The sequence below is a fragment of the Salvelinus alpinus genome, chromosome 33 (genome assembly GCF_045679555.1).
Source record: "Salvelinus alpinus chromosome 33, SLU_Salpinus.1, whole genome shotgun sequence".
Lineage (NCBI taxonomy): Eukaryota > Metazoa > Chordata > Actinopteri > Salmoniformes > Salmonidae > Salvelinus > Salvelinus alpinus.
The window spans coordinates 14,909,451-14,934,497 of NC_092118.1; the positions used below are offsets into that span (position 1 = coordinate 14,909,451).

Here is a 25,047-nt window from a genome sequence, read left to right on the forward strand (position 1 = left end):
AGAAGCCCCTATCCTCTCCAGCATCTGGATTCCCGCAGGCTGGGGGTCTGTGGGGGGATGAGGGTGGCCTTGGGCCCTGGCGGTTCTGTTGAGCTAGCGGTTCTCTTCAGAGGGAGAGTGTGGCGGTGCATGTTAGAGCCTAGCTCTTGCTGAATAATGGAGGAGTAGGAAGGGTGCTCGATACCTCAGTCCCCCGGGGGCCACATGACATTACACCCAATTTTGCACACTTGCCTTGAATGCTACTCAACCCAACAGGGAAAAGTGTCCATGAAAGAAATGAAGAGAAAAGGGAAAGCACGTTTTGATCTATTCTGTATTCAGCTGGGTATCTGCTGTCTCTTACCTCATATCCTGTGCTGTTAGCATTGAGCTTTGTCCATCCATTTTTAAAGTGTGTGGTGTAGTAGTGATTGTGTATGTATGTACTGTATGTGAACACTAATGTGGTGTCTCTGTCCCTCTCTGTGTTCCAGGGTGACTCCCACAGATGGATTGTCAGGGATAGGTGCCACGGGGATAGGCACCGCGGCTTCGTCCGCTGCCATTACGGAAGCTCAGGATTCAGCAGAAGCAGCTGCAGAAGATGCTGCAGCTGCTCGTGCCGCTGCTCGTGCAGGTGCAATGTGTGGTTCTGGTGCTATAGGAGGATGCAGTGTAATGTTTGCCACCTCCACACTCTCGCTGCCCATGACCCAGGGCAAGCCCTCCCTCCGCAGGATCAAAGGCCGCATTCACCGCAGCAAGAGCCTGGACAGCATAGACCTGCTCGACTCCAATGTAAGTTCTAAACGGGCTAAAATGTGTGTATGCATGTTTGCTTTCTAATTATAGTTTTCTGAGGACACGGATAATGTGTCACCCTAAAACTCATGAATAATATAAATTATTGTAATGCTGCTTAAATGCTATTCTCTAAACCCCCTGCAGTCAAGTTGTAGTTGGTCATGAATCTAAGCAAACTCTTTAACTATTACCAAAGGCAATGAAGAGACGATTTAAAAGGGAAATGGTTTTCATATTTTTCCTGACAAAATTGCAAACCTGATAACTGTCTTTACTGTACAAATGGGCTTTTCAGTTCATGTAAGTGCCTACACGTAAGTTCAAGTATGATGATGGCTGTGATTGGAGAAAACTGAGGATGGATCAACAACATTGTAGTTACTCCACAATACTAACCTAAATGACAGAGTGAAAAGAAGGAAGCCTGTACAGAATAAAACATATACCAAAACATGCATCCTGTTTGCAACAAGGCCCTAAAGTAAAACTGCAAAAAATATGGCAAAGAAATTAACATTATGTCCTGAATACAAGGCATTATGTTTAGGGCAAATCCAACACAACACATCACTTAGTACCACTCTTCAGATTTTCAAGCACACTATTGGCTGCATCATGTTATGGGTATGCTTGTCTTCCGTAAGGACTAGGCAGTTTGAGGATAAGAAAATAGCAGAATAGAGCTAAGCACAGGCAAAATCCTAGAGAAAAACTTGGTTCAGTCTGCTTTCCAACAGACACTGAGAGACAAATTCACCTTTCAGCAGGTTAATAACTTAAAACATAAGGCCAAATATACACTGGATTTGCTTACCAAGACGACTTTGAACGTTCCTGAGTGGCCTAGTTACAGTTTTGACTTAAATTAACATGAAAATATATGGAAAGACTTGATGTCTAGCAATGATCAACAACCAACTTGAGAGGTTGAAGAATTTAAAAAAGAATAATGTGCAAATATTGTACAATCCAGGTGTGAAAAGCTCTTAGAGACTTACCCACAAAGACTCACAGTTGTAATCGCAGCCAAAGGTAATTCTAACATGTATTAATTCAGAGGTGTACTTATGTAAATTGGACATTTCTGTATTTCATTTTCAATACAAAACGTTTTAAATTAGTCATTATGGGGTATTGTGTGTAGATGGGTGTGAAGAAAATCTATTTAATCCATTTTGAATTCACGCTGTAACAAAATGTGGAATAAGTCAAGGGGTGTGAATACTTTCTGAAGGCACTGTATATTGTTATTATGTGGCCCCTCTCAGAGATGGCACACCAGTTATATTAGAAAGCTTGTACGGAAAGGGAAGCAGTGCAATGCAGCCTTGTTAATCATTCTTAGCGACACACACAAACACAAACACTCTGCCAGAACACCTTCAGTTATGCAATATGTGACTTCTGTCAGTTCAGCATTGAGTTCTGTGAAACCTAAAGCATTCAATATGTCCCTGACTGAGTGAGTGATTTATTCTTCTAAAAAGAGTAATCTGATAAATAGTAAGCTGCTTGATTCAAGCTCTAAAAACCATGACAACCCTGGGAATCTGCAGTAGCTGAGAGCAGCTTGGCTTGGCTGGCAGTGGGTTTCTCCTCTCTGGTCATCTCATATGAATTGCTCTGAATGGGGAGAGGGGGATGGGTGTCGGAAAAGCAACCACCGGTTTATGAAGTGAGAGCATGCCAACTTGCCACTAATGCACAATAAGGCTGCTTTTTAGGGCCACTGGAACACACAGGACATTTCATGCATTCAAACAGCCAACTATTTTACATAGCAAACATTTTGTAACATTCACCTTACATAAATACACACAGATTTGCACTTCCTTTAGATGTAACACCTGTCATGAGACATCTTGTGTTTACTGCGCCACCCTCACTAGAACCCCCTTGATATAAACACAGACTCAGACATTACCCAGTGGAAGAGGAGCCTAAACTAACAGCTGTATCTGCTTATTTTGTGTTTTTGATGAGGATGTAAATTGGGAGATCATGTATTTTGGTAAGGGCTCATAATTTGGCACCTCCACAGCAGCCGGCCTGTCCTCGTGTGTCTGGGTAGGGGCTCATTATTTGCCACCTACACAGCAGCCGGCCTGTCGTCTGTGCATGAGAGGGACTCATTATGACTAAATTTAGAAAAAGCACCATTTGCATTTTACAGAAGTTAATCCATTATTGATGTGGTGGAGCTGGAGGTGGCAGTAATGGACCAGCTGTTGGTCTAGGTGGCACAGAGCAGCATGGCTATCCTGAGTGGATACACATTCACACACATACTGTTAGGTTCTGACAAACAGAGTGAAAAACTAACAGGCAATTAGTGAAAGCTCAAACCAAGTTTATTCACCCAATGGGTCAAACAACTGAAAAGACAAAGACCTGATTCGACCAGCACAAGTATTTATACTCTCCTATTAGGCTGATCCTCCTCCTTGTACATTTAGACAGCCAATACATCTTTGTTGCTAGTCAGGAAGTTAAGTGAAGTGTGTAATAAAACTGTTCCTTCTCCCTTCATCTGACCTGACCTCGCCCCCCATTCCTCACTAATCCACAGCTATCCAATCAGTGACCGCAACCAAGTGATTGCCTTTTCCCTCACTTAGTAACTTTCCAGACCCATACTTCTTATCCAACCTCCATTTGTATTTATTATGGATCCCCATTAGCTGCTGCCATAGCAGCAGCTACTCTTCTTGGGGTCCAGCAAAATTAAGGCAGTTTATACAATTTTAAAAACATCACAATACATTCACAGATTTCACAACATACTGTCTGTCCTCAGGCCCCTACTCCACCACTACCACATATCTACAGTACTAAATCTATGTGTATGTATAGTGCGTATGTTATCGTGTGTGTGTGTGTGTGTGTGTGTGTGTGTGTGTGTGTGTGTGTGTGTGTGCCTATGTTTGTGTTGTTTCACAGTTCCCGCTGTTCCATAAGGTGTTGTAATTTAATATAGGCCTACAGTTTTAACGGCTGATGTTGTGACTTGATTGGTGTGTGTGCAATTTTGTTTCATCTATCAGGCTTAAAGAGTGTTTTACAGTCTGGGTGACAGGGTACGTGTTCTCCAGAGCCTCAATGGCCTTCCTGTTTTACCCTGCCAGCCAGGCCCTTGGAGGGTTGTCTGTGCTTCAGTCATAAACACAATACAAGACCTTTATGTCCTGGTGATTGTATGGCTCCACTGAACACAATTTTGAGGTTTCCTTGGCTAGCGATGGGACACCCTTACATTGAAGAAGTGTGTAAAAGGAATACCCACAGGGAACCATTTAAACTATCTCCCTTTTTGTATTCCCTCCCTAGGGATCTTACGCTCCTCAAATAGGAGGGGAATGTTTCAGATGTTACATGTAATTCAGAGGGAAAATCTATTGCTCGAGCTGGAGGAGGAGGTTTTAGCCCAAGGCCTAGCCTGGCTGTCATCTATGCTGGCAGTCAGTGTTCTTCACTGAAAGATTTGGAGCATCATATCACTATCACAAATGAGATTGAAAGAGAGAGGTAAATGTCAGAGAACCGAGAGAGAGAGAGAGAGAGAAAGAGAAAAAACAACAATAGTTCATTCGGTATTCAGACCCTTTACTCACCTTTACTCGCTTGAGTCTTCTTGGGTATGACGCTACAAGCTTGGCACACTTGTATTTGGGGAGTTTTTCCCATTCTCCTCTGTAGATCCTCTCAATCTCTCTCAGTTTAGATGGGGAGCGTCGCTGCACAGCTATTTTCAGGTCTCTCCGGAGATGTTCGATCGGGTTCAAGTCCGGTCTCTGGCTGGGCCACTCAAGGACATTCAGAGACTTGTCCCGAAGTTACTCCTCTTGTCTTGGCTGTGTGCTTAGGGTTTCCCCAGTCTGAGGTCCTGATCAAGTTTTCATCAAGGATCTCTATGTACTTTGCACCATTCATCTTTACCTTGATCCTGACTAGTCTCTCAGTCCCTGCCGCTGAAAAACATCCCCACAGCATGATGCTGCCACCACCATGCTTCACCGTAGAGATGGTGCCAGGTTTCCTCCCGACGTGACACTTGGCATTCAGGCAAAATAATTCAATCTTGGTTTCATCAGACCGGAGAGTCTTGTTTCTCATTGTCTGAAAGTCCTTTAGGTGCCTCCAAGCAGGCTGTCATGTGCCTTTCACTGAGGAGTGGCTTCCGTCTGGCCACTCTACCAAAAAGGCCTGATTAGTGGAGTGCTGCAGAGATGGTTGTCCTTCTGGAAAGTTCTCCCATCTCCACAGAGGAACTCTGAAGCTCTGTCAGAGTGACCATCGGGTTCTTCGTCACCTCCCTGACCAAGGCCCTTCTCCCCCGATTGCTCAGTTTGGCCGGGCGGCCAGCTCTAGGAAGAGTGTTGGTGGTTCCAAACTTCTTCCATTTAAGAATGATAGAGGCCATTGTGCTCTTGGGAACCTTCAATGCTGCAGAATTGTTTTCGGTACCCTTCCCCAGATGTGTGCCTTGACACAATCCTGTCTCGGAGCTCTGACATGCACTGTCAACTGTGGGACCTTATATAGACAGGTGTGTGCCTTTACAAATTATTTCCAATCAATTGAATTTACCACAGGTGGACTCCAATCAAGTTGTAGAAACAGGATGCATCTGAGTTCAATTTTGAGTCTCATAGTGTCACACCCTGGCCTTAGTTATCTTTGTTTTCTTTATTATTTTAGTTAGGTCAGGGTGTGACATGGGGGATGTATGTGTTTTGTATTGTCTAGGTTTTTTTGTATGTTTATGGGGCAGTGTTCAGTCTAGGTGTTTGTATGTCTATGGTTGCCTAGATTGGTTCTCAATTAGAGACAGCTGTCTATCGTTGTTTCTGATTGGGAGCCATATTTAGGCAGCCATAGTCATTAGGTAGTTTGTGGGTGATTGTCTATGTCTTTACGTTAGTTGCTTGTGTCTGCACTTTCGTTTTATAGCTTCACGGTCGTTTGTTGTTTTTTTATAGTTTGTCAGTGTTCGTTTCGTGTTCGTCTTCGTTAATAAAAGAAGATGTATTGTTATCACGCTGCGCCTTGGTCCTCCTCTCTTCCACAATACGACGATCGTGACACATAGCAAAGGGTCTGAATACTTATGTAAATAAGGTATGTCTGTTTTTTAAAAAAGAAAGAAAAAGGGGGGGACAAAATGGCGCCGTAGAGAGAACACTGTGTTTCAGCGAGCTCCCGTGGCATTCGTAAATTTATATTCTTTCATTAATCTCCTAGCTTGAAAAAGTGGTAGAATTGGCTAAATAAGTTATCCTGCAATGAGTCTTGACGGTTATTTCTCAAAAATCTCCGACAACATGCCCAGCAGAGCTACTAAGAACTCGACCAAAACCACCATCCCTGTAGATGTGCAGGAGGAGCTAGCTTACGTTAGCGAGGCTAGCACCGTTGCGGATCCAGGCACAATGGACCTGGTGATTCAAAAGATGACGGACAACATTACTAAAGTGATCGATGTTAAGATAAGAACGGTCTTGGAAGCAATAGCAGGCCATTCAGCTGAATTACAGAGGGTGGTCAAACGTGTCGATGAGGCGGAAGGAAGAATCGCTACAGTGGAAGCCTCAACTACATCTATGGACACTAAGATGAAAGCACTTGAGAAACAGGTGCGCGAAATGGCGGAGCACATTGACGACTTGGATAATCGAGGACGCAGATGCAATATTCGTGTTGTGGGACTCCCGGAAAATTCTGAAGGGACACGTTCAGTAAAATTTTTTGAGGAATGGATCCCTGACTACTTACAAATGGACACTAAGGCTGGTCGTGTGAAGCTGGACAGAGCTCATCGCTCTCAAGCACCGATACCCGGTCCCAACCAGCGCCCACGGCCAGTGGTTATAAAGTTCCACAACTTCACCGACAAGCAGCGCGTTATGGATGCGGCTAGAAATATCGGCTCTGACGGTAGTCAACGTAAAGGTCCAAAGGTCTCATTCTTCAATGATTACTCCACAGCGGTTGTACGAAGACGCAAAGGGTTTGATGAGGCGAAGGCTCGACTCAGGAGAATGAAGATGGACTACGCACTGTTGTACCCGGCCACATTGAAGATTATGGTCAACGGATCGCCTAAGAAATTCTCCACACCTGAAGAGGCTGCTGCGTTTATTGACTCTCTCGGGTAAATAACTTTAAGCTGCGCCGCCGCAGCATTGGATAACTTTATTATCTTATTTGAACCTGATCATGAAACAGTGGTGTGAGCTCTCACATGCTCCGGTTCAGTAATATTCGTATTTTTATTATTTTTCTTGCTAAAGTAACTGCCGCTATAGCTCAGGCTGAGATATGGGTGAATCTATATTGGTGCCCAGGCTTGGTTTTAGGTGGAAGAGCCTCAATCTTCATATATTGATTTTCATTTTCATATGTATAAAGGACGAGGCTATTGAGTGGCAATGCAGACTTAAGAGTCTACATTGGAAAGTTGAAATCCCCTGCATGTTAGCTAGTGGGAAAACCCCCTTTTGGATCTTTACATGTTTAATTTTTGGGTTTAGTATAGTTAGAGTTCAGGGTTCATATCGTTTGTTTATGCTCGGTGAGATAGAAGAGAGTTCAACACATGGAAAAAGGTACCACCCCATTTTTACAGTGGGATTCAGTCTGAATATGAAACGGTCAAAGTGCAATGGCAGGTAATACACTGCGTGTATGTACATGGAACATTAGAGGGAGCCATAATCCCATTAAAAGGAAGAAGGTACTGTCTTTTTTGAAAAAAGAAAATGTTGATATTGCCCTGTTGCAAGAAACTCATTTGGATGATAAGGAACATCTGAAATTACAACAAGGGGGGTTTGGTCAAGTGTTTTTCTCATCATTTACATCCAGAAGTAGAGGTGTAGCAATTCTTGTGAAAAAGAACTTACCACTTAAGGTCTTGAATTGTGTGAAAGATAAATCTGGTCGCTTTGTTATAATTAATGGTACTTTACAAGGGCAGAGCATCTCCATAATGAATATTTACTTCCCCCCTGCCCACCCCCCTGATTTCCTCACCAAGGTATTTCTAGACTTTTCAGAATTAAACTCAGACACTGCAGTGGTTGGAGGAGATTTTAATTGTTTGTTGAACCCCCTTATTGATAAGTTTCCCAGCGGTATAGCTTCACTCTCCCCTCGAGCTAAGTCACTTAAAGTTATTTGTGATGATCTGGGGTATGCTGATGTTTGGAGAACTTTTCACCCCTCCAACAGAGAGTTCACTTTTTTCTCTGCACCTCATGGATGTCAGACTAGAATAGATTACTTTTTTATGCCCAGGACGTCTTTGCAGTCTGTTTTATCTGCTAGGATAGGAAGCATAGTCATATCTGATCATGCGGAGGTGATCCTGGACATAAAACTCAACGGGGCATTCAATCTGTCAAGACATTGGAGGTTGAATACAACCATCCTTAAAGACCATACGTTCACATCATATTTTATTACAGAGTTTAAAGCATTTTTCTCTATTAACTCTCAATCAACAGATAATCCCTCGCTCCTTTGGGAAACCTGTAAAGCGTACGCCAGGGGTCTGATTATGTCATACACAGCCACTAAGAGGCGGAAAAAGCGTGAAAAGCAAAAAAGGTTAGAGGGTGAATTAGGAACTAAAGAGAAGGACTACATTAAAACTCCCACTCCTGCCCTATTAAAGGAAATATCAGTTCTTAGATCAACGTTGGACTCTCTCCTAACACAGGACGCTGAAAAGAAAATGGGATTTGTCAGGCAAAAGCTATACGAACATGGCGATAAGCCAGGAAAGTACTTGGCGTACTTAGCTAAAAAGAGAGCTGACTCACAGTCAATTGCTACTATTACTGATTCGGATGGCAATCAGTTATATGAAAATAAATTGATAAATGACTCATTTAAGAAATTTTATGCAAATCTTTATGCCTCAGAACTGCCAAATGACGCACCCAAATTAATGGAGAATTTCTTTTCTAAGATTGAGCTCCCTACTATCTCCGAAGACCAGAGGTCTCTCCTTAATGCCCCTATTACCGAGGAAGAGATAATGTTCGCAATTAAGAATCTGCAAAACGGTAAGGCCCCAGGACCAGACGGGTTTGGTAGTGAATTCTATAAAGAGTTTCATGGCCTGATCCTTGAGCCATTGCGTGATATGTTTAACCACTCATTTTCAAATGACCAGCTCCCTCAAACGCTGAGGGAAGCCAACATATCACTTATTCTCAAAAAGGGAAAATGTCCAGAGTCTTGTTCCTCGTACAGACCAATTTCCCTTCTGAATGTGGATAGAAAATTACTTTCTAAAATTCTAGCCACAAGATTAGAGGACTCACTGCCACTAATTGTGAAAGGAGACCAAACTGGCTTCATTAAGGGCCGTAAGTCGTGCAACAATGTCAGGCGGCTTCTTAATGTAATTCAAGCCTACCAACAAAGTGCTAGGGATGGTCTTGTGCTCTCCCTAGATGCTGAGAAAGCATTTGATCGTGTGGAGTGGTCTTACCTACTCTTTGCTCTAAATAAATTTGGTCTAGGGGACAACTTTATAAAATGGGTGAAAGTTTTATATGAGGATCCTCAGGCTGCTGTCCTTACTAATGGGCTAAGGTCAAATAGCTTCTCTATATACAGAGGTACCAGACAGGGCTGCCCTTTGTCCCCCCTCCTATTTGCACTCGCTATGGAACCACTGGCTGAGGCCATCAGGGTAACGCCTGCTATACAGGGGCTGCTCATTGGTGATGTTCACCATAAAATAAGCTTGTATGCTGATGATGTCCTGATATTCATCTCTAATCCCGAGACCTCAACTACATCTCTTATTAATATTATTCAATTATTCAGCGAATTCTCAGGCTACAAGATTAACTTAACTAAATCAGAGGCTATGCCACTTGGTAGCCTTCACTCTGTACCTAATACTTCTCCCCCCTTCCCTTTTAAATGGTCTCCCTCAGGCTTTACGTATCTGGGTATATTTGTAACTCCTAAATTCCAGCAAATGTACAAAGCCAATTTTGTTCCCTTGTTTGATACAGTAAGACAGGATCTGGAGCGCTGGAACTCTCTCCCGATTTCTTGGTTGGGTAGAATATCCCTCTTGAAAATGAACATTTTACCTAGACTACTTTACCCAATCCAAATGATCCCAGTATTACTCTCCAATAAGGTAATAAAGGATGTAAATGGATGGCTAAGTTCCTTCATATGGAGTAAACGCAAGCCAAGGCTTAAGATGGCAATATTGCAGCTGCCAAGTTCTATGGGGGGCTTGGATCTGCCCAATATCAGGTTCTATCAGTGGTGTGCCCACCTATGTTATATTTCTGATTGGATCACAAACGATGACTCCTCTATTTGGTTAGACATTGAGACTTCTCTTTCAAAATACCCCTTACAGGATCTTTTATTTTTCAGAAGTTTCAAGTCTGTAGAAGATCACTGCAATAATCCTATTACACTTAACACACTCAAGGTGTGGAGGTCAGTTCGGCGCTTCCTGGGAAGGTCCAAACTGACCTCTGCTCTTACCCCAATTCTTAACAACCCAGATTTTGGTCCAGGATTGCTGGATGCTGGCTTTAACTCTTGGCTTAATAAGGGCATACGCAGACTAAATGACTTATTTGCTGATAAGATTCTATTGTCATTTGAGCAGATGGTGGAGAAATACCGACTCCCAAAGCAGGACTTTTTCCGCTTCCTACAAGTAAGACATTATATTGTGAAGAGCACCACCTTAATTGGTAACCCTGATATGTCTGTCATTGAGAGAATGCTTTTCTTTCCACAAAGGAAAATGTCTGTAAGTCTGTTTTATGATGCTTTAAGGTCCTTTCCTGCTGTCGATACACAGAGGGTGAAACAAGTGTGGGAGAAAGAATTGTCTGTGACTATTGACGAAGAGATGTGGGAGGACATTTGGAGATATGCAAAAACAATATCTATATGTAATCGTACTAGAGCAATCCAATTAAGAATAATACACCGATTGCATATATCCCCAAATCGCAGACATGCCTTTAGCCCCTCTTCCTCTTCTCCTCAGTGTCTTAAATGCAAAACTGATACAGGCACCCTAACACATTGTTTATGGTCATGTACCAAAATACAAAGATACTGGTCTGGTGTTCTGCAAGAAATTGAAAAGATCCTGGGGGTTGATCTAGAATTGGACCCAGTTTCTTTACTGTTGGGTCTCCCTAGTAGGCATGTTACTTCTGTGAGTAAGAGGAGGCTTTATAACATCCTTACCTTTGCTGCAAGGAAAAACATCCTTTTACGGTGGATTAGTGATAAGGTTCCTTCTATTAAAGATTGGCATAAGATACTTTTTGAATGGGTGCCTCTGGAATATCTGACATGTACATTGCATTCTAAAACAGATCAGTTCTACAAAGTGTGGGAACCCTACCTAAATTACCTAGAACCTGAGGTATCAGCTATTATGCTGCAAGGATTCTCTTAGAATGGTGGTGATCTATGTATTCAGAACTACACTGTATGTTCCATGTGTGGAACCTAACTTCTTAGTTTAAACCGAGCTTTTTTGTTTAATCTCTGTTTGTAAGTTTGTTTAAAATGTATGTATTGAGAGACGCAATGATGGGGATAGGGTGAGAGAAGCGGGGATAGGAAAGTGGTGTGCGTATGTGTGTATAGGTATATGTGTATATATATATGTATGCGCAGATATGTGTAGGCGGGTGCCGTATTTTTTTATTATTATTATTATTTTTTGCCTTGTCTCTGTTGTTGTATCTCTTTAATATGGGTGAAAATTGTGAAATTCCAATAAAAATACTGTAAAAAAAAAAAAAAAAAAAAAAAAAAAAGAAAGAAAAAAAAATCTAAAAACCTGTTTTCGCTTTGTCATTATGGGTATTGTGTGTAGATTGTTGACGTTTTTGTAATTTTTTAAATCCATTTTAGAATTAGGCTGTAACGTAACAAAATGTGGAAAAAGTCAAGGAGTCGGAATAATTTCCGAATGCACTGTATATACCAGTGAAATTTGGATTAGAGATTTCTATAGAATGTACCAGATATGTTTTTACTGAATCTACCTGAATCGAGGGATCGGAGATAGAGAGAATGGAAGGGAATCACAATGATTCTATATGGTTTCCTACTCAAAGCAGAGTCATCCTTCAATCAGGCTACTCTTCAAAGACACTCAAGAGAAGGTATTCATAATAGTATCTCCACCTCTCCTTCCTCACTGCATCACTTCATGTTCTCTCCCCATATTTCAATAGCGTCCCCTTCTAGGCACTATCCCCTCTCGTTTTCCTTCTCGGGACTATCACAATGGCACAGGACAATATGAGACAGTTTTCATTTCACCTCACTGAGTTCATAGCCATTGCATTAGCTTCTTCACAGGCAGTAGCCGCATTAGCATTATTTTCTCCCCCATGTAGCCGAGGACTATTGTAAGAGAGGTCTATGAACGGGAGTCAAAAACATTAATAATTGATGAAGAAAATGATCTACTCCATAATGCAGTGTTTTTCTTGCCGTTCCAGTTATTTTTGTAAATGTTAGCTGAGGAGTAAAAAAGGTCCTTTAGCGCTGGAGCCTCCAGAAGGCGTATGCAGTAAGAAGGAGGCAGTTTGGAGATGTAACTCACCTGGGAATGCTGTTATTAATTATTCAGGGAAAACCTACGGCTCCCCCATTTGTCTTCTAATGCAAAGCAGCTGCCAATGTCTGATGCAGAGAGGATCGATTATATAGAACAATGCCATGGAACTGAAACGAACTCTCCCCGAGACTGATGAGCTGAGAGGGGAGATTTGTGATCACTTGATGACTTCAGGTATACTGTACTTACCTTTGGACAAAGGAGCACCTTTGATTGTCTAGAAATGTTCCACCTGTCATTGAGCGTTACTGACTTGTCTGTACTGTACATGAAGAGCCTTCATTTTAACCCCAAACAACCACTGCTCCCCGGCCGCCGATGACGTGGACGTCGATTAAGGCAGCCCCCCGCACCTCTCTGATTCAGCAGGGTTGGGTTAAATGTGGAAGACAAATTTAAGTTGAATGCATTGTTGTGCAACTTTTTTCACACTCTTCACCTGTGTATGATAGTTACGCGGTAGAGTAAACAGAGGCAGAGCCCCTTGGTAAACACAGTGTAGAGAGATGACTGATAACTACAGCGGCCTTTGCGTGCAATGATTCTATTCTGCAGCTGATGACTCCCTGCATTCTCCAGTGAGATAGCTAAGTGCAGAGAGAGACAAGAGGGGAGAGCGATGAGGAATGGATGAGAGGAGTAGGGTGATGAATGAGAGGGAGGGGTAGAGATTATGACATGGATACAGTTTATGAAGGATGAGAGAAAAACAGGAATAAATTAAGATATTTCCCATGTGTAGGCAGACTCACGCACTCATCTTATCACTCACAACTCCCACATGGCTGGGACTTTGTTCTTAGAAAACAACAGTCAGTGGAAAAACTGCAATGCATATCAGGGGTAAGGCTTTTCGTACCTCAGGGGAACCATTGGTCTTGTGTGTGCTTGTATGAGTGTGCAGACGTGTGCATATGTGTACGCACTTGTGTGTGTTTGTGAGTGTTCACCTGTCTTACAGGTGTAAACATCTAGAATAGGAGGTGTTGGAACAACCCGACAATAAGCCGATTATTGCTGAACAATCAGTCTAATTAACACAATGGAGCTTTACGCTTTGGGGTCACGTGCATCTCTTAGTGCAGATCACTGCGCTGATACACTGCCAATAACCCCAGTTAGCCTAGTAAACCCAGTCAGTCACTGTAGTCTGTCTGTGTTGCTTTGGCTGATTCTGTCGTGTCAGAGGCCCAGCTGTGGAGCAGTCAGGTGCCTCCTGCTCCAGGGTAGCACAACTGCACGCTTCCAACCTCCAACATACTAACACACACATTTATGAACAAGCGTATATGCATGCACATGATCACACACACGCTACCTTTGCCTCACACGCAGCCGATGCCAATTTCATTCAGGTCTGTTTTTATCATAATGTAATAAATATAGCCCATGGAAATATACTAGATCTATGAGTAAATCATTGCATTCATCCTTGTCTGGTGCATTAGGGGTAGATGAAGTGCTTGGTGTCTGCTGAACACAGGAGAACAAGAACAAAAATAAACAAACAAACAATGGCGGGTGGCACATGGAGTCTGGATTAGCTGGCGGCCTTTCAAATTGACCACAGATGCGCCGTTACTGTACTCCGAAGCCTCTAGGGTCCCTGCAAATGCATGTGTTATTGTCACTGACACCTACCTAACAAGTGGTGCATTACTAAGCTGTAATCATGTGGTTTGTAACATTGCGAAGCACACAGGCACATCACACCCGCATTTCAGACACACACACACACACTGTAGAATGTCCTGTGGATAATACTATCCATAGTCAAACCCTTATTTAAAATTGTTTTCAATTGCTTTGGTGCTATTTTCACAAGTATGTGGTGAATTTTCTAAACTCTTAGTACAAAACTCCAAACTGGTTACACTTGCAACGCAGCAAGTCTCATATTCAAAATGTTTTATTGTGCATTAATTTAATTTGAAGTCATCTTTCACCACAAAACCATTGATCCAAAGTTTACTGTGAAATATCATGAGAACATTGATTTAATCACCAAAACACAACATAATGATATCGTCTCAATGTATATTTTAACAACCAGTTAATCTAATAGCTAACCATACAAGATGCATGTTTCAAAATTGCCCTTTCAATGTATTATGCTACAGTACAGTAAATGACAGTACATTACACTGTTTTCACATTAGGCAATACACTTGCACTACCCATTACAATTAACTGAACATCACATTTCCATCATTCCTATCCCAAGGTGTGATCATTGAAGACATATTTTTACAATCATTGAGGCTAAAAATAAATGTATTGTTTAGATATAATTACAACATAGGCGTACTGTAATCAAATTAAACGAATGAAAGAAACAATGTTAAGCACTACCTTGCATCAAGCCTGTCTTGAACATTTGGCCATAGGTTCTCATCGACATGTCCTCATTGTTCATGTACCTGGGGAAAAACCTTTTGGCATGGCGAATCTAAGCCTGACAGGTCTGGACTGATGTCATTGCATGCCTCATCCATGGCTGAAGGAGGGTGGTACAGTCATGGGGATTGCAATCATACATCTCCCATTATTGTAATTATGTATTGTATTTTACAGTATTGTATAGGTATATGTATGTATTGTAGAATCAAATTGTCTAGTTGAATGAACATATCAAACAAATTGAGAAAACTATTCATTTTAAATTGTAAAAAAAAGTGCCTACGTTTTCTCATGTTGGATTTTAGTTTGGGATACTAAAAACGTTCAGGTAACACTTTGACCGGAAAGTTGAGTAAACTAAAGAAAGGCTGTGGAACCAGATACTTAATAATCATTAAATGAAACAACTAGATTAGTGGGTGTATTTTTTTTTTTTTTTACAGTGTATGCAATGTGAAACATGTTTCCTTTCTAGATGAAACACAGATCAAGTCTGGTGAAAAAGTGACTATGATGTTGTGTGTTGTACTTAGTTAATACAAAATGTGCTAAGAGTAATTATTTGTCGCCTTTTTGTTGATCTGTTTTGAGTTTTGTACTAAGTTGTGAAAACCCAGTATACTGTAGCCTACCTCATTCCCCCATAGGAGCTGTTACCCTTGACATCACATTGTCCTTCTATTAATTTGCACACACAGCGTACACCCCCCCCCCCCCCCCATACACACGCACGATTATACACAAATGAGCAAGCCCACGCTCATCTCTGTTGTGTTCAGCCATGTTTGAATCCCTCTAACCACTCTTACACAGTGGGATTTTTCTTTAATTCATTCATGGTGATTTAAGATGGTTTTGACCCTAACCCTGTGTCCATGATTATCCTTACCTATCTGGCAGCTTCATTAAATAGTACTCACAAAACACCAGTCTCAACATCAACAGTGAAGAGGTGCCTCTGGGATGCTGGCATTCAAGGCAGAGTTCCTCTGTCTAGTGTCTGTGATATTTTGCCCATCTTTATCTTTTATTTTTATTAGCCAGTCTGAGAGATGGCTTTTTCTTTGCAACTCTGCCTAGAAGGCCAGCCTCCCAGAGTCGCCTCTTCACTGTTGACGTTGAGACTAGTGTTTTGCGGGTACTATTTAATAAAGCTGCCAGTTGAGGACTTGTGAGGCGTCTGTTTCTCAAACCTGGCACTCTAATGTACTTGTCCTCTTGCTCAGTTGTGCACCGGGGCCTCCCACTCCTCTTTCTATTCTGGTTAGAGCCAGTTTGCACTGTTCTGTGAAGGGAGTAGTACACAGCATTATACGAGATCTTCAGTTTCTTGGCAATTTCTCGCATGGAATAGCCTTCATTTCTCAGAACAAGAATAGACTGATGAGTTTCAGAAGAAAGCACTTTGTTTCTGGCCATTTTTAGCCTGTAATCGAACCCACAAATGCTGATGCTCCAGATACTGAAACTAGTCTAAAGAAGGCCAGTTTTATTGCTTCTTTAATCAGGACAACAGTTTTCAGCTGTGCTAACAATTTCAAAAGGGTTTTCTAATGATCAATTAGCCTTTTAAAATGATAAACTTGGATTAGCTAACACAATGTGTCATTGGAACACAGGAGGGATGGTTTCTGATAAATGGGCCTCTGTACGCCTATGTAGATATTCCATAAGAAATCTGCCTTTTCCAGCTACAATAGTCATTGACAACATTAACAATGTCTACATTGTATTTCTGATCAATTTGATGTTATTTTAATGGATGATAAATTTGCTTTTCTTTCAAAAACAAGGACATTTCTAAGTGACTCCAAACTTTTGAACGGTAGTATATACAGTGGGGAGAACAAGTATTTGATACACTGCCGATTTTGCAGGTTTTCCTACTTACAAAGCATGTAGAGGTCTGTAATTTTTATCATAGGTACACTTCAACTGTGAGAGACGGAATCTAAAACAAAAATCCAGAAAATCACATTGTATGATTTTTAAGTAATTAATTTGCATTTTATTGCATGACATAAGTATTTGATCACCTACCAACCAGTAAGAATTCCGGCTCTCACAGACCTGTTCGTTTTTCTTTAAGAAACCCTCCTGTTCTCCACTCAATACCTGTATTAACTGCACCTGTTTGAACTCATTAGCTGTATAAAAGACACCTGTCCACACACTCAATCAAACAGACTCCAACCTCTCCACAATGGCCAAGATCAGAGAGCTGTGTAAGGACATCAGGGATAAAATTGCAGACCTGCACAAGGCTGGGATGGGCTACAGGACAATAGGCAAGCAGCTTGGTGAGAAGGCAACAACTGTTGGCGCAATTATTAGAAAATGGAAGAAGTTGAAGATGACGGTCAATCACCCTCGGTCTGGGGCTCCATGCAAGATCTCACCTCGTGGGGCATCAATGATCATGAGGAAGGTGAGGGATCAGCCCAGAACTACACGGCAGGACCTGGTCAATGACCTGAAGAGAGCTGGGACCACAGTCTCAAAGAAAACCATTAGTAACACACTACGCCATCATGGATTAAAATCCTGCAGCGCACGCAAGGTCCCCCTGCTCAAGCCAGCGCATGTCCAGGCCCATCTGAAGTTTGCCAATGACCATCTGGATGATCCAGAGGAGGAATGGGAGAAGGTCATGTGGTCTGATGAGAAAAAAATAGAGCTTTTTGGTCTAAACTCCACTCGCCGTGTTTGGAGGAAGAAGAAGGATGAGTACAACCCCAAGAACACCATCCCAACCGTGAAGCATGGAGGTGGAAACATCATTCTTTGGGGATGCTTTTCTGCAAAGGGGACAGGATGACTGCACCGTATTGAGGGGAGGATGGATGGGGCCATGTATCGCGAGATCTTGGCCAACAACCTCCTTCCCTCAGTAAGAGCATTGAAGATGGGTCGTGGCTGGATCTTCCAGCATGACAACGACCCGAAACACACAGCCAGGGCAACTAAGGAGTGGCTCCGTAAGAAGCATCTCAAGGTCCTGGAGTGGCCTAGCCAGTCTCCAGACCTGAACCCAATAGAAAATCTTTGGAGGGAGCTGAAAGTCTGTATTGCCCAGCGACAGCCCCGAAACCTGAAGGATCTGGAGAAGGTCTGTATGGAGGAGTGGGACAAAATCCCTGCTGCAGTGTGTGCAAACCTGGTCAAGAACTACAGGAAACGTATGATCTCTGTAACTGCAAACAAAGGTTTCTGTACCAAATATTTAAGTTCTGCTTTTCTGATGTATCAAATACTTATGTCATGCAATAAAATGCAAATTAATTACTTAAAAATCATACAATGTGATTTTCTGGATTTTTGTTTTAGATTCCGTCTCTCACAGTTGAAGTGTACCTATGATAAAAATTACAGACCTCTACATGCTTTGTAAGTAGGAAAACCTGCAAAATCGGCAGTGTATCAAATACTTGTTCTCCCCACTGTATATCAAAGAGAAAGAGAACAGCCCTTAAGTGTGCTCTACTGCCAGTGCTCCTCCATACTGCATGTTATTCCCTGGAGGTGCTCTACCACCCCAGTGTTGCATGAGCTCTCATTACAGCACTTATAGATGTTTCCTTTTTAATGAAGATAAGAGGAATCCATTAAGTGCTTAAAGACACCACCATTTCTCACAGAGAAAGAACAGACGCTGTCTCTCGCTCTCATGTTTCTGATGTTTGGTTCTTCCTCTCAGTGTAACTATTCATTTCTAATGGTGCCGGAAAGGTCACGACAGGCAAGGAATCAGAGCAGAGATTCTATAGATAGCATGACGATCTATAGGTCCACTTGAGTAGCCTGCCTGCCGGTGTACTGTACAAAGATAGCTTATTGTCTTGTGCATGCAATCCTTTGGGTGTACTGTACACAAACAAGTATACAATCAAGCACATACTGTACTGTGTAAGCATTAATTCATACTGTATGTGTGGGCGGTGCAGGATGTCTGCAGGCTTTTGTGCATGTTTGTGAATGTGTGTTAGTATGTTAGTATTAGTACGTCAGGCCGTATTCTTTCCTCTGTAAGGTATTGATCTGTCACATTATAGAGTCTGCTGATCTGTACTTTATACAGGAGGCAAGGCAGCGCAGAGGGGTGGATGTTTGTAGAGTTTTGCTTGAGAGAGACGGAAGCTTATTCCAAGCCATGACTACAGCCTCACCGTGTGCCTTGGTATTGATAGAAGTGGGCAGGGCCGGCCGATAGTGTGTGTGTGTGTGGCTGTGTGTTTGTTTACAGAGGTAGGGGCTGCAGGAGATAGCTGTACTGTACTATATCCAAGCTGTAACAGACAGTACAGTAGTTTGCCCTGCAGTGTTTTCCAATTCTACGGACCACTAGGATTAATTGTATTGTTTAAAGTGGTCCGGATGACAGTATGGCTCCCTATCAGTGTTGGGGAGTAGTGAACAACTAGTAATTAAACTACATTTTACAGTAGCTTGGTGGTAGTTCAACACAATTCAAATCTAGGTAGTGTTTCCAGTAGTTAATTACTTTGTTTTGCCATGTAGCAGTGTAGCTAACTACTGGAACTACACACAACATTTTTTTGCAAAAATAAAATCCTTTCACTTTCTGCATCTGACCTGCCTAATTCTCAATTGAAACATAGCTTTTGTGTTTTATATACGCTAAATTACACATTCCGCTAACATATGACCCCAAAGTGAACAGTTCTTGCACTTTGTAGTCTATGACATTTACATATGATAATTTGTCACACAGTAGTTTGGATGTAGTGAACTACTTTTTCAAAGTACATTTAGTTAAGTAAACTACATTTTTCTTAAGGGTAGCTTTAGTGTAGCTTAACTTCTAACAGTGAAGTAATTGGTAGCTTGGTAAACTATATTTTCAGAGTAGCTTCCCAACACTGCTCCCTATAGGCATGTGTTTTTTCAAGGGTATGGCACTGGAGGAGGCAAGTCCTCTTGCCACACCCTTCCAGCACTTTCCCTGTTGGAAGGCTAATGGAGCCCAGCTGAGGGTAATAAGTCAATCAAGTGTGTGATTGGCTGGACAATCAGCTCCAACAGTTGATTAGGCTGCTGCTCCCATTTGAGAGAGGGAGACTCAAGTTAAGCTAATGTTTGGTAGTTTAAGTTTCTTATTTGTTAGCATTTCTGTTGGGCAATCATGAAATAAAACATAAGTTTGAACTAGGGTTGGGCGATGTCTGGAATGACACATCATCCCATCGTTGATATACGATTGTATCATCTATTTTTTTTACTTCTTGGGCATTCAGGGCATGTGGGGCAGAGCCTGTTTTGAGCCCCACATTTTTAGTAAAAGAAAATGCCCAAAGTGCCCATCCAAGAAGGCTCAAGGTCATTGGCCACAGATAAAATTACATCAAATCACGTTATATGTACAGTAGCTTTGATTGGACTGATCATGTCAACATCATACTTTCAAAATCTTAGCTAGCAGTCATCATGAATCAAGTCGACAGTCTACTGGCAAATCCTTTTAAATCCTTGTCATATGAAGAGAAATAATGAAGATAAAACGTATCGGTGCTCATCGGCCATAAACATTACACAAGTTGGAAATCGCAAATTCGACAATGAGTGGTTTGGAAGGAATCAATGTCAGTGGCTGTGTGGTCCCAAATCTGGGATTAAGGGGCTCTTTTCCAAGTTTAAAATTATAAACATTCAACATTGGCCATGCTGTCAATGAAGAATGATTTGTGCCGCGCTCAAAACAACTGTTAACTTGGAACTGAGAGAACTTGACTTAATTGAGTTCAAGACAACTCGGTGTCTGAAATAAACAAGCTCAGACTGGGAAAATACTTTTTGAACGGTCATCCAACTCAGAATTGTAAATCTGGCCTATTTCTAGAGATACGACCTAAAAATCAATGACGTCATCATGATTCGACCTTGTTTTTTTCCAAGTTCCCAGTTGTTTTGAAAGCACCATAAATCCAGAGAATCCCAGACTTTGATGACAATTTTCCCACAAAGGATCGCTGCGCCACCTTCCTGTTCAAGGTGAGTCCAATGTATTGTATGCTGCTGCATAAATTATGTAATATGCCAGGGAGATATGTATACTGTTGCTAAGAAAGTAATACTAAGTATGTTGTGTAGTAAGATGTTAGTTGCCCATGTGCCTCACCCTAATAATTTGGTCTATTTTCCCCTCTTAATTTCGCCTACTGTTCTGACTTGGTGGTGCACATGTAGCCTATAACCTGTTTTAGAGAGGTGTAATCATTGAAATATTGTAAGAGCTTTCATTGTCTGCTTATACGCCCCCTTTATTTATCCTACGATTCTGACTGGGTGTACAGGGAGAATACTGTAAGAACGGCCCATGTTCTGAATTCTGTCGCTGTACATTTCAAAAGTGCTTAACAAATAGTTATATTGACTACGTCCATCCTAGCTCACTCATTAATGTCTTAATCGGATTGCCTCTTATCTGCTTGACGTCCCCTTATGCAATAGTTTACATCTCAATTGTCATTAGAAACCACATTTGTTTAAGCAAGTCAGCCATATCAGCAGTTTTTTTTCTTCAAAACAGTAAATGAGGCTGAATGAACTGTTTAGCTGCCAGACAAGGCTCAGCTGATAGCCAGGTGTAGCAGTGGTAAGATGTTGGGACTGCTTTATGTAGGCCCTAACAGTTTGTGGGCACCGTTTGTCACTGTTATAGTGCAATTAATGTATTGTTTAGTGTTGTGTAGTGGATTTGCTGGCATGCATCCCACTTTTTATATTTTTTGCTAAAATCACCACTGCAAACACATTTCTGAGATATTAATCGTCTAGACCAGTAACAGATTTCTTTGAAAGTTGATCATAAAAGATATGCTTAGACCAATGAGTCACATTCAAATAATATGGGAATTGGCACAAAAAGGGAAATTAAGCTTTTAAAACAAGCCAGACAATGGAGTGTACTTTGCAAAAGACAGTGATCATCAGACATTGGAGAGGTGAGCGAGATAAATGTTTTCTGACATTTTGCGCAGCTTTTGGCACTCCGCTCCATCTACAATCTACATTGTAGACCGACTCTTACACTATGTTAATAGTAGGCTAAGTCTACCTACATATTTATTGAAAGAGGCTATGGTAAATAGGAATAGGTAGGTCATTTGGCATGACGCCCGACTGTGAGCTGCACTGTTGTGTGCTGCCTGACTCCGGTGGTGCCAGTCATGTTCAAATAGGTTAAACTAGCTCCTAGAAAAACAATGTATATATAGAAACTATCGTCTGCCACATCATGATGTCGTTGCCATGACGATGTCTGTCAAACATCTTTATTTCCGATTATATTGTAATATGGCCTAACCCTAGTTTGAACCGTTTATTCTGCATCACTGAGCCTCTGTACACTGAGACGCACTTAAATCTGGTCCGTGGTATTGGCCTCACCCCAGGCTCTTTCACAAAGGGTAATATAAAGATGTTTTATTAATCTCCCAGGGGATGGCCTTGTTTTACTTGTTGTATAAGAAGGGAGGGGATTGTGCAACCATAAAAATACTTTGAGTTTGAGTTTGAGTTATTGTACACATTATTGTGAATATACATGTTGATATGGTTAATTCCATTTGTGCAAATGTAAAATGTTTTCCATACCTGAGTGTATGTAAATGAGGACCACAGCAGGGTGAGAAATAAGATGGATCGTTTCTAATAGGTTCGCCGGTCTCTCAAATGTTCCTGCCATGGCATGCCCAAATAAATGGATCCTGAAAGCTATGATTTGAGGCTCCCCCAGTCTGTTTCCATGGCAACAAGGATTGCTGCAGTAGTGAAAAGAAAGGGAAAGGGGGATACCTAGTCAGTTGTACAACTGAATGTGTCTTCCGCATTTAACCCAACCCCTCTGAATCAGAGAGGTGCGGGGGGCTGCCTTAAGAGGAACCAATCTGGGTAGTTTTTATGAAGAGAGTGTGCAGTGGTGGTGTGCTGCAATGTTTACATTAGATAAGCTCCCCAAGTCAATGTGCTCTGTCAAGAAGGTTGAAATGTCTTGGAGCTAAAATTGCCATTTATTCTCATTCCAAGCCATGGCTACATTTAACTGGGCCATTTGGCTCTGCATACCCTGTGATGCTGCTGGGTTTTAGGAGAATTGGACATTTGAGACATTGGCTACAACAGAAGGGCACAGTGGTTGTTATCTCTTATTCAGTTCGCCAGCAAAACATAATTTTAGATGCACTTCAATATACAGTAGATGTATAATTACCTTCCCCCCCAAGGGCTTTGACACCTTAGCTGATGACAATGCATATATCTCACCTATGAAATGATCTTTGCATATTCTGGAAAAAAGACACTGGTAGTGCATGATGAAGTGAATACAGTAGCAGTATGCAGATTAGTTGAAATGCAGCCTCTGTAAAACCTGAAGTGGAGCTAATGTCTTTGTCGTCTGCATTTCCCCACCACCTATACTGTGAAACGTTCCCTCTCCTTTTTTTCACCATTTCCTTTAAATGTGTAATGTACCCATCATCCAGTGGCAGTTCGAGCCGACGCTGCAAAACCACAAATACATCTCCCTCCGCTCTGCTCTCCTCTCCCCTCCCAGACGCTCTGCTTCACTCTTGGGTTTCTGATTTCGCATTTGACTTTTACTTTCAGTAAGAACTAAATTGACCACCAGAAATGTGAAACTTTGTATGTAAGCGACCTGCCCCCAGGGAGGTCAACAGAGACCCTGGCAGCCCAGAGCTTTGTGGTGGTGTTTTTTTTTTAAATAAGTGGAGAGAGGAAGGGAAAGGGGGAGAAAGGGAGCAGTAGCGGTTTAATGAGAGCTGACGGGTGCAGGAGTAGGCATGTAGAGCAAGGGACCAGTGCCAGGGGAGGGAGGTGTTTTGGCCCTAGGTGGCTCCCCTTGCCTGGGGACTCTCTGGGCTCTCAGGGTGGATTCATCACCGGCCGGGCCACTGCCTCCGCTGGGCCTCATTAGGATTAAGGCTGATATTTCAGGACACTAGGGCTAGGATACCTATGGAGGAAGGGAAGTGATGTCCTCTGCAGCACATAGCCTACACAGTTTGCTGGGCTCTGATGGCTTATCAGCCCAATTCCATTAAAAAGGGGAGAGTGACACATTTTCCAGGGTCTCTCTTTTCGACAGAACATTTTATATCGTTTAAAGTAGAGAAGCCAGTGGGAAGAACCTATTTGTTTACAATGTTAAAACCCCTTAGTCAATTGGCACATCTAAGTTACATAACAAAAAAATCCCCGTCAAAATCTGTCAGTTTCAACTAGAAAATGTAAAAGAAATTGCATTTGGGGATGATTTGACTGTCATTTATAAATGTGTTATTCAATGCGCAGAAAAAACTTGGAACTGTGTACAGTGCATTCACAAGTTATTCAGACCCCTTGACTTTTTTCCACATTTTGTTACAGTACAGGCTTATTTAAAAATGTTCCTCATCAATCTACACACAATACCCCATAATAACAAAGCCAAAATAGTTTTTTTTAGAAAATTTTGCAAATGTATTAAAAATAAAAACTGAAATACCTTATTTACATAAGTATTCAGACCCTTTGCTATGAGACTCGAAATTGAGCTCAAGTGCATCCTTGATCCATTGATCATCCTTGAGTTGTTTCTACAACTTTATTGGAGTTCACTTGCGGTAAATTCAATTGATTGGACATGATTTGGAAAGGCACACAACTGTCTTTATAAAGGTCCCATAGTTGACAGTGCATGTCAGAGCAAAAACCAAGCCATGAGGTCGAAGGAAGCGTCCGTAGAGCTCCGAGACAGGATTGTGTCGATGCACAGATCTGGGGAAGGGTACCAAAAGATTTCTGCAGCATTGAAGGTCCCTAAGAACACAGTGGCTTCATCAAATGGAAGAAGTTTGGAACCACCAACTCTTCCTAAAGCTGGCCGCCTGGCCAAACTGAGCAATCGGGGGAGAAGGGCCTTGTCAGGGAGGTGGCCAAGAACCCGATGGTCACACTGACATAGCTCAAGAGTTCCTCTGTGGAGATGGGAGAACCATCCAGAAGGACAACCATCTCTGCAGCACTCCACCAATCAGGCTTTATGGTAGAATGGCCAGACGGAAGCGACTCCTTAGTAAAATGTACATGACAGCCCGCTTGGAGTTTGCCAAAATGCACCTAAAGTACTCTCAGATCATGAGAAACAAGATTCTCTTGTCTGATGAAATTGAGATTTAACACTTTGGCCTGAATGC

At 41.9% G+C, this 25,047-nt stretch overlaps 1 protein-coding gene across 15 annotated transcripts in view; it reads left to right on the forward strand.

Moving 5' to 3' along the window:
• Window positions 1–25,047, forward strand: part of LOC139563216 (tight junction protein ZO-1-like) — a 153,652-nt gene that overhangs the window by 10,597 nt on the left and 118,008 nt on the right. For all 15 annotated transcript variants that reach the window (XM_071381608.1, XM_071381615.1, XM_071381616.1 and 12 more), the window contains exon 2: window positions 477–780. In XM_071381608.1, coding sequence (XP_071237709.1) covers window positions 477–780 — 304 coding nt within the window. The remainder of the gene's footprint in view (window positions 1–476; window positions 781–25,047) is intronic.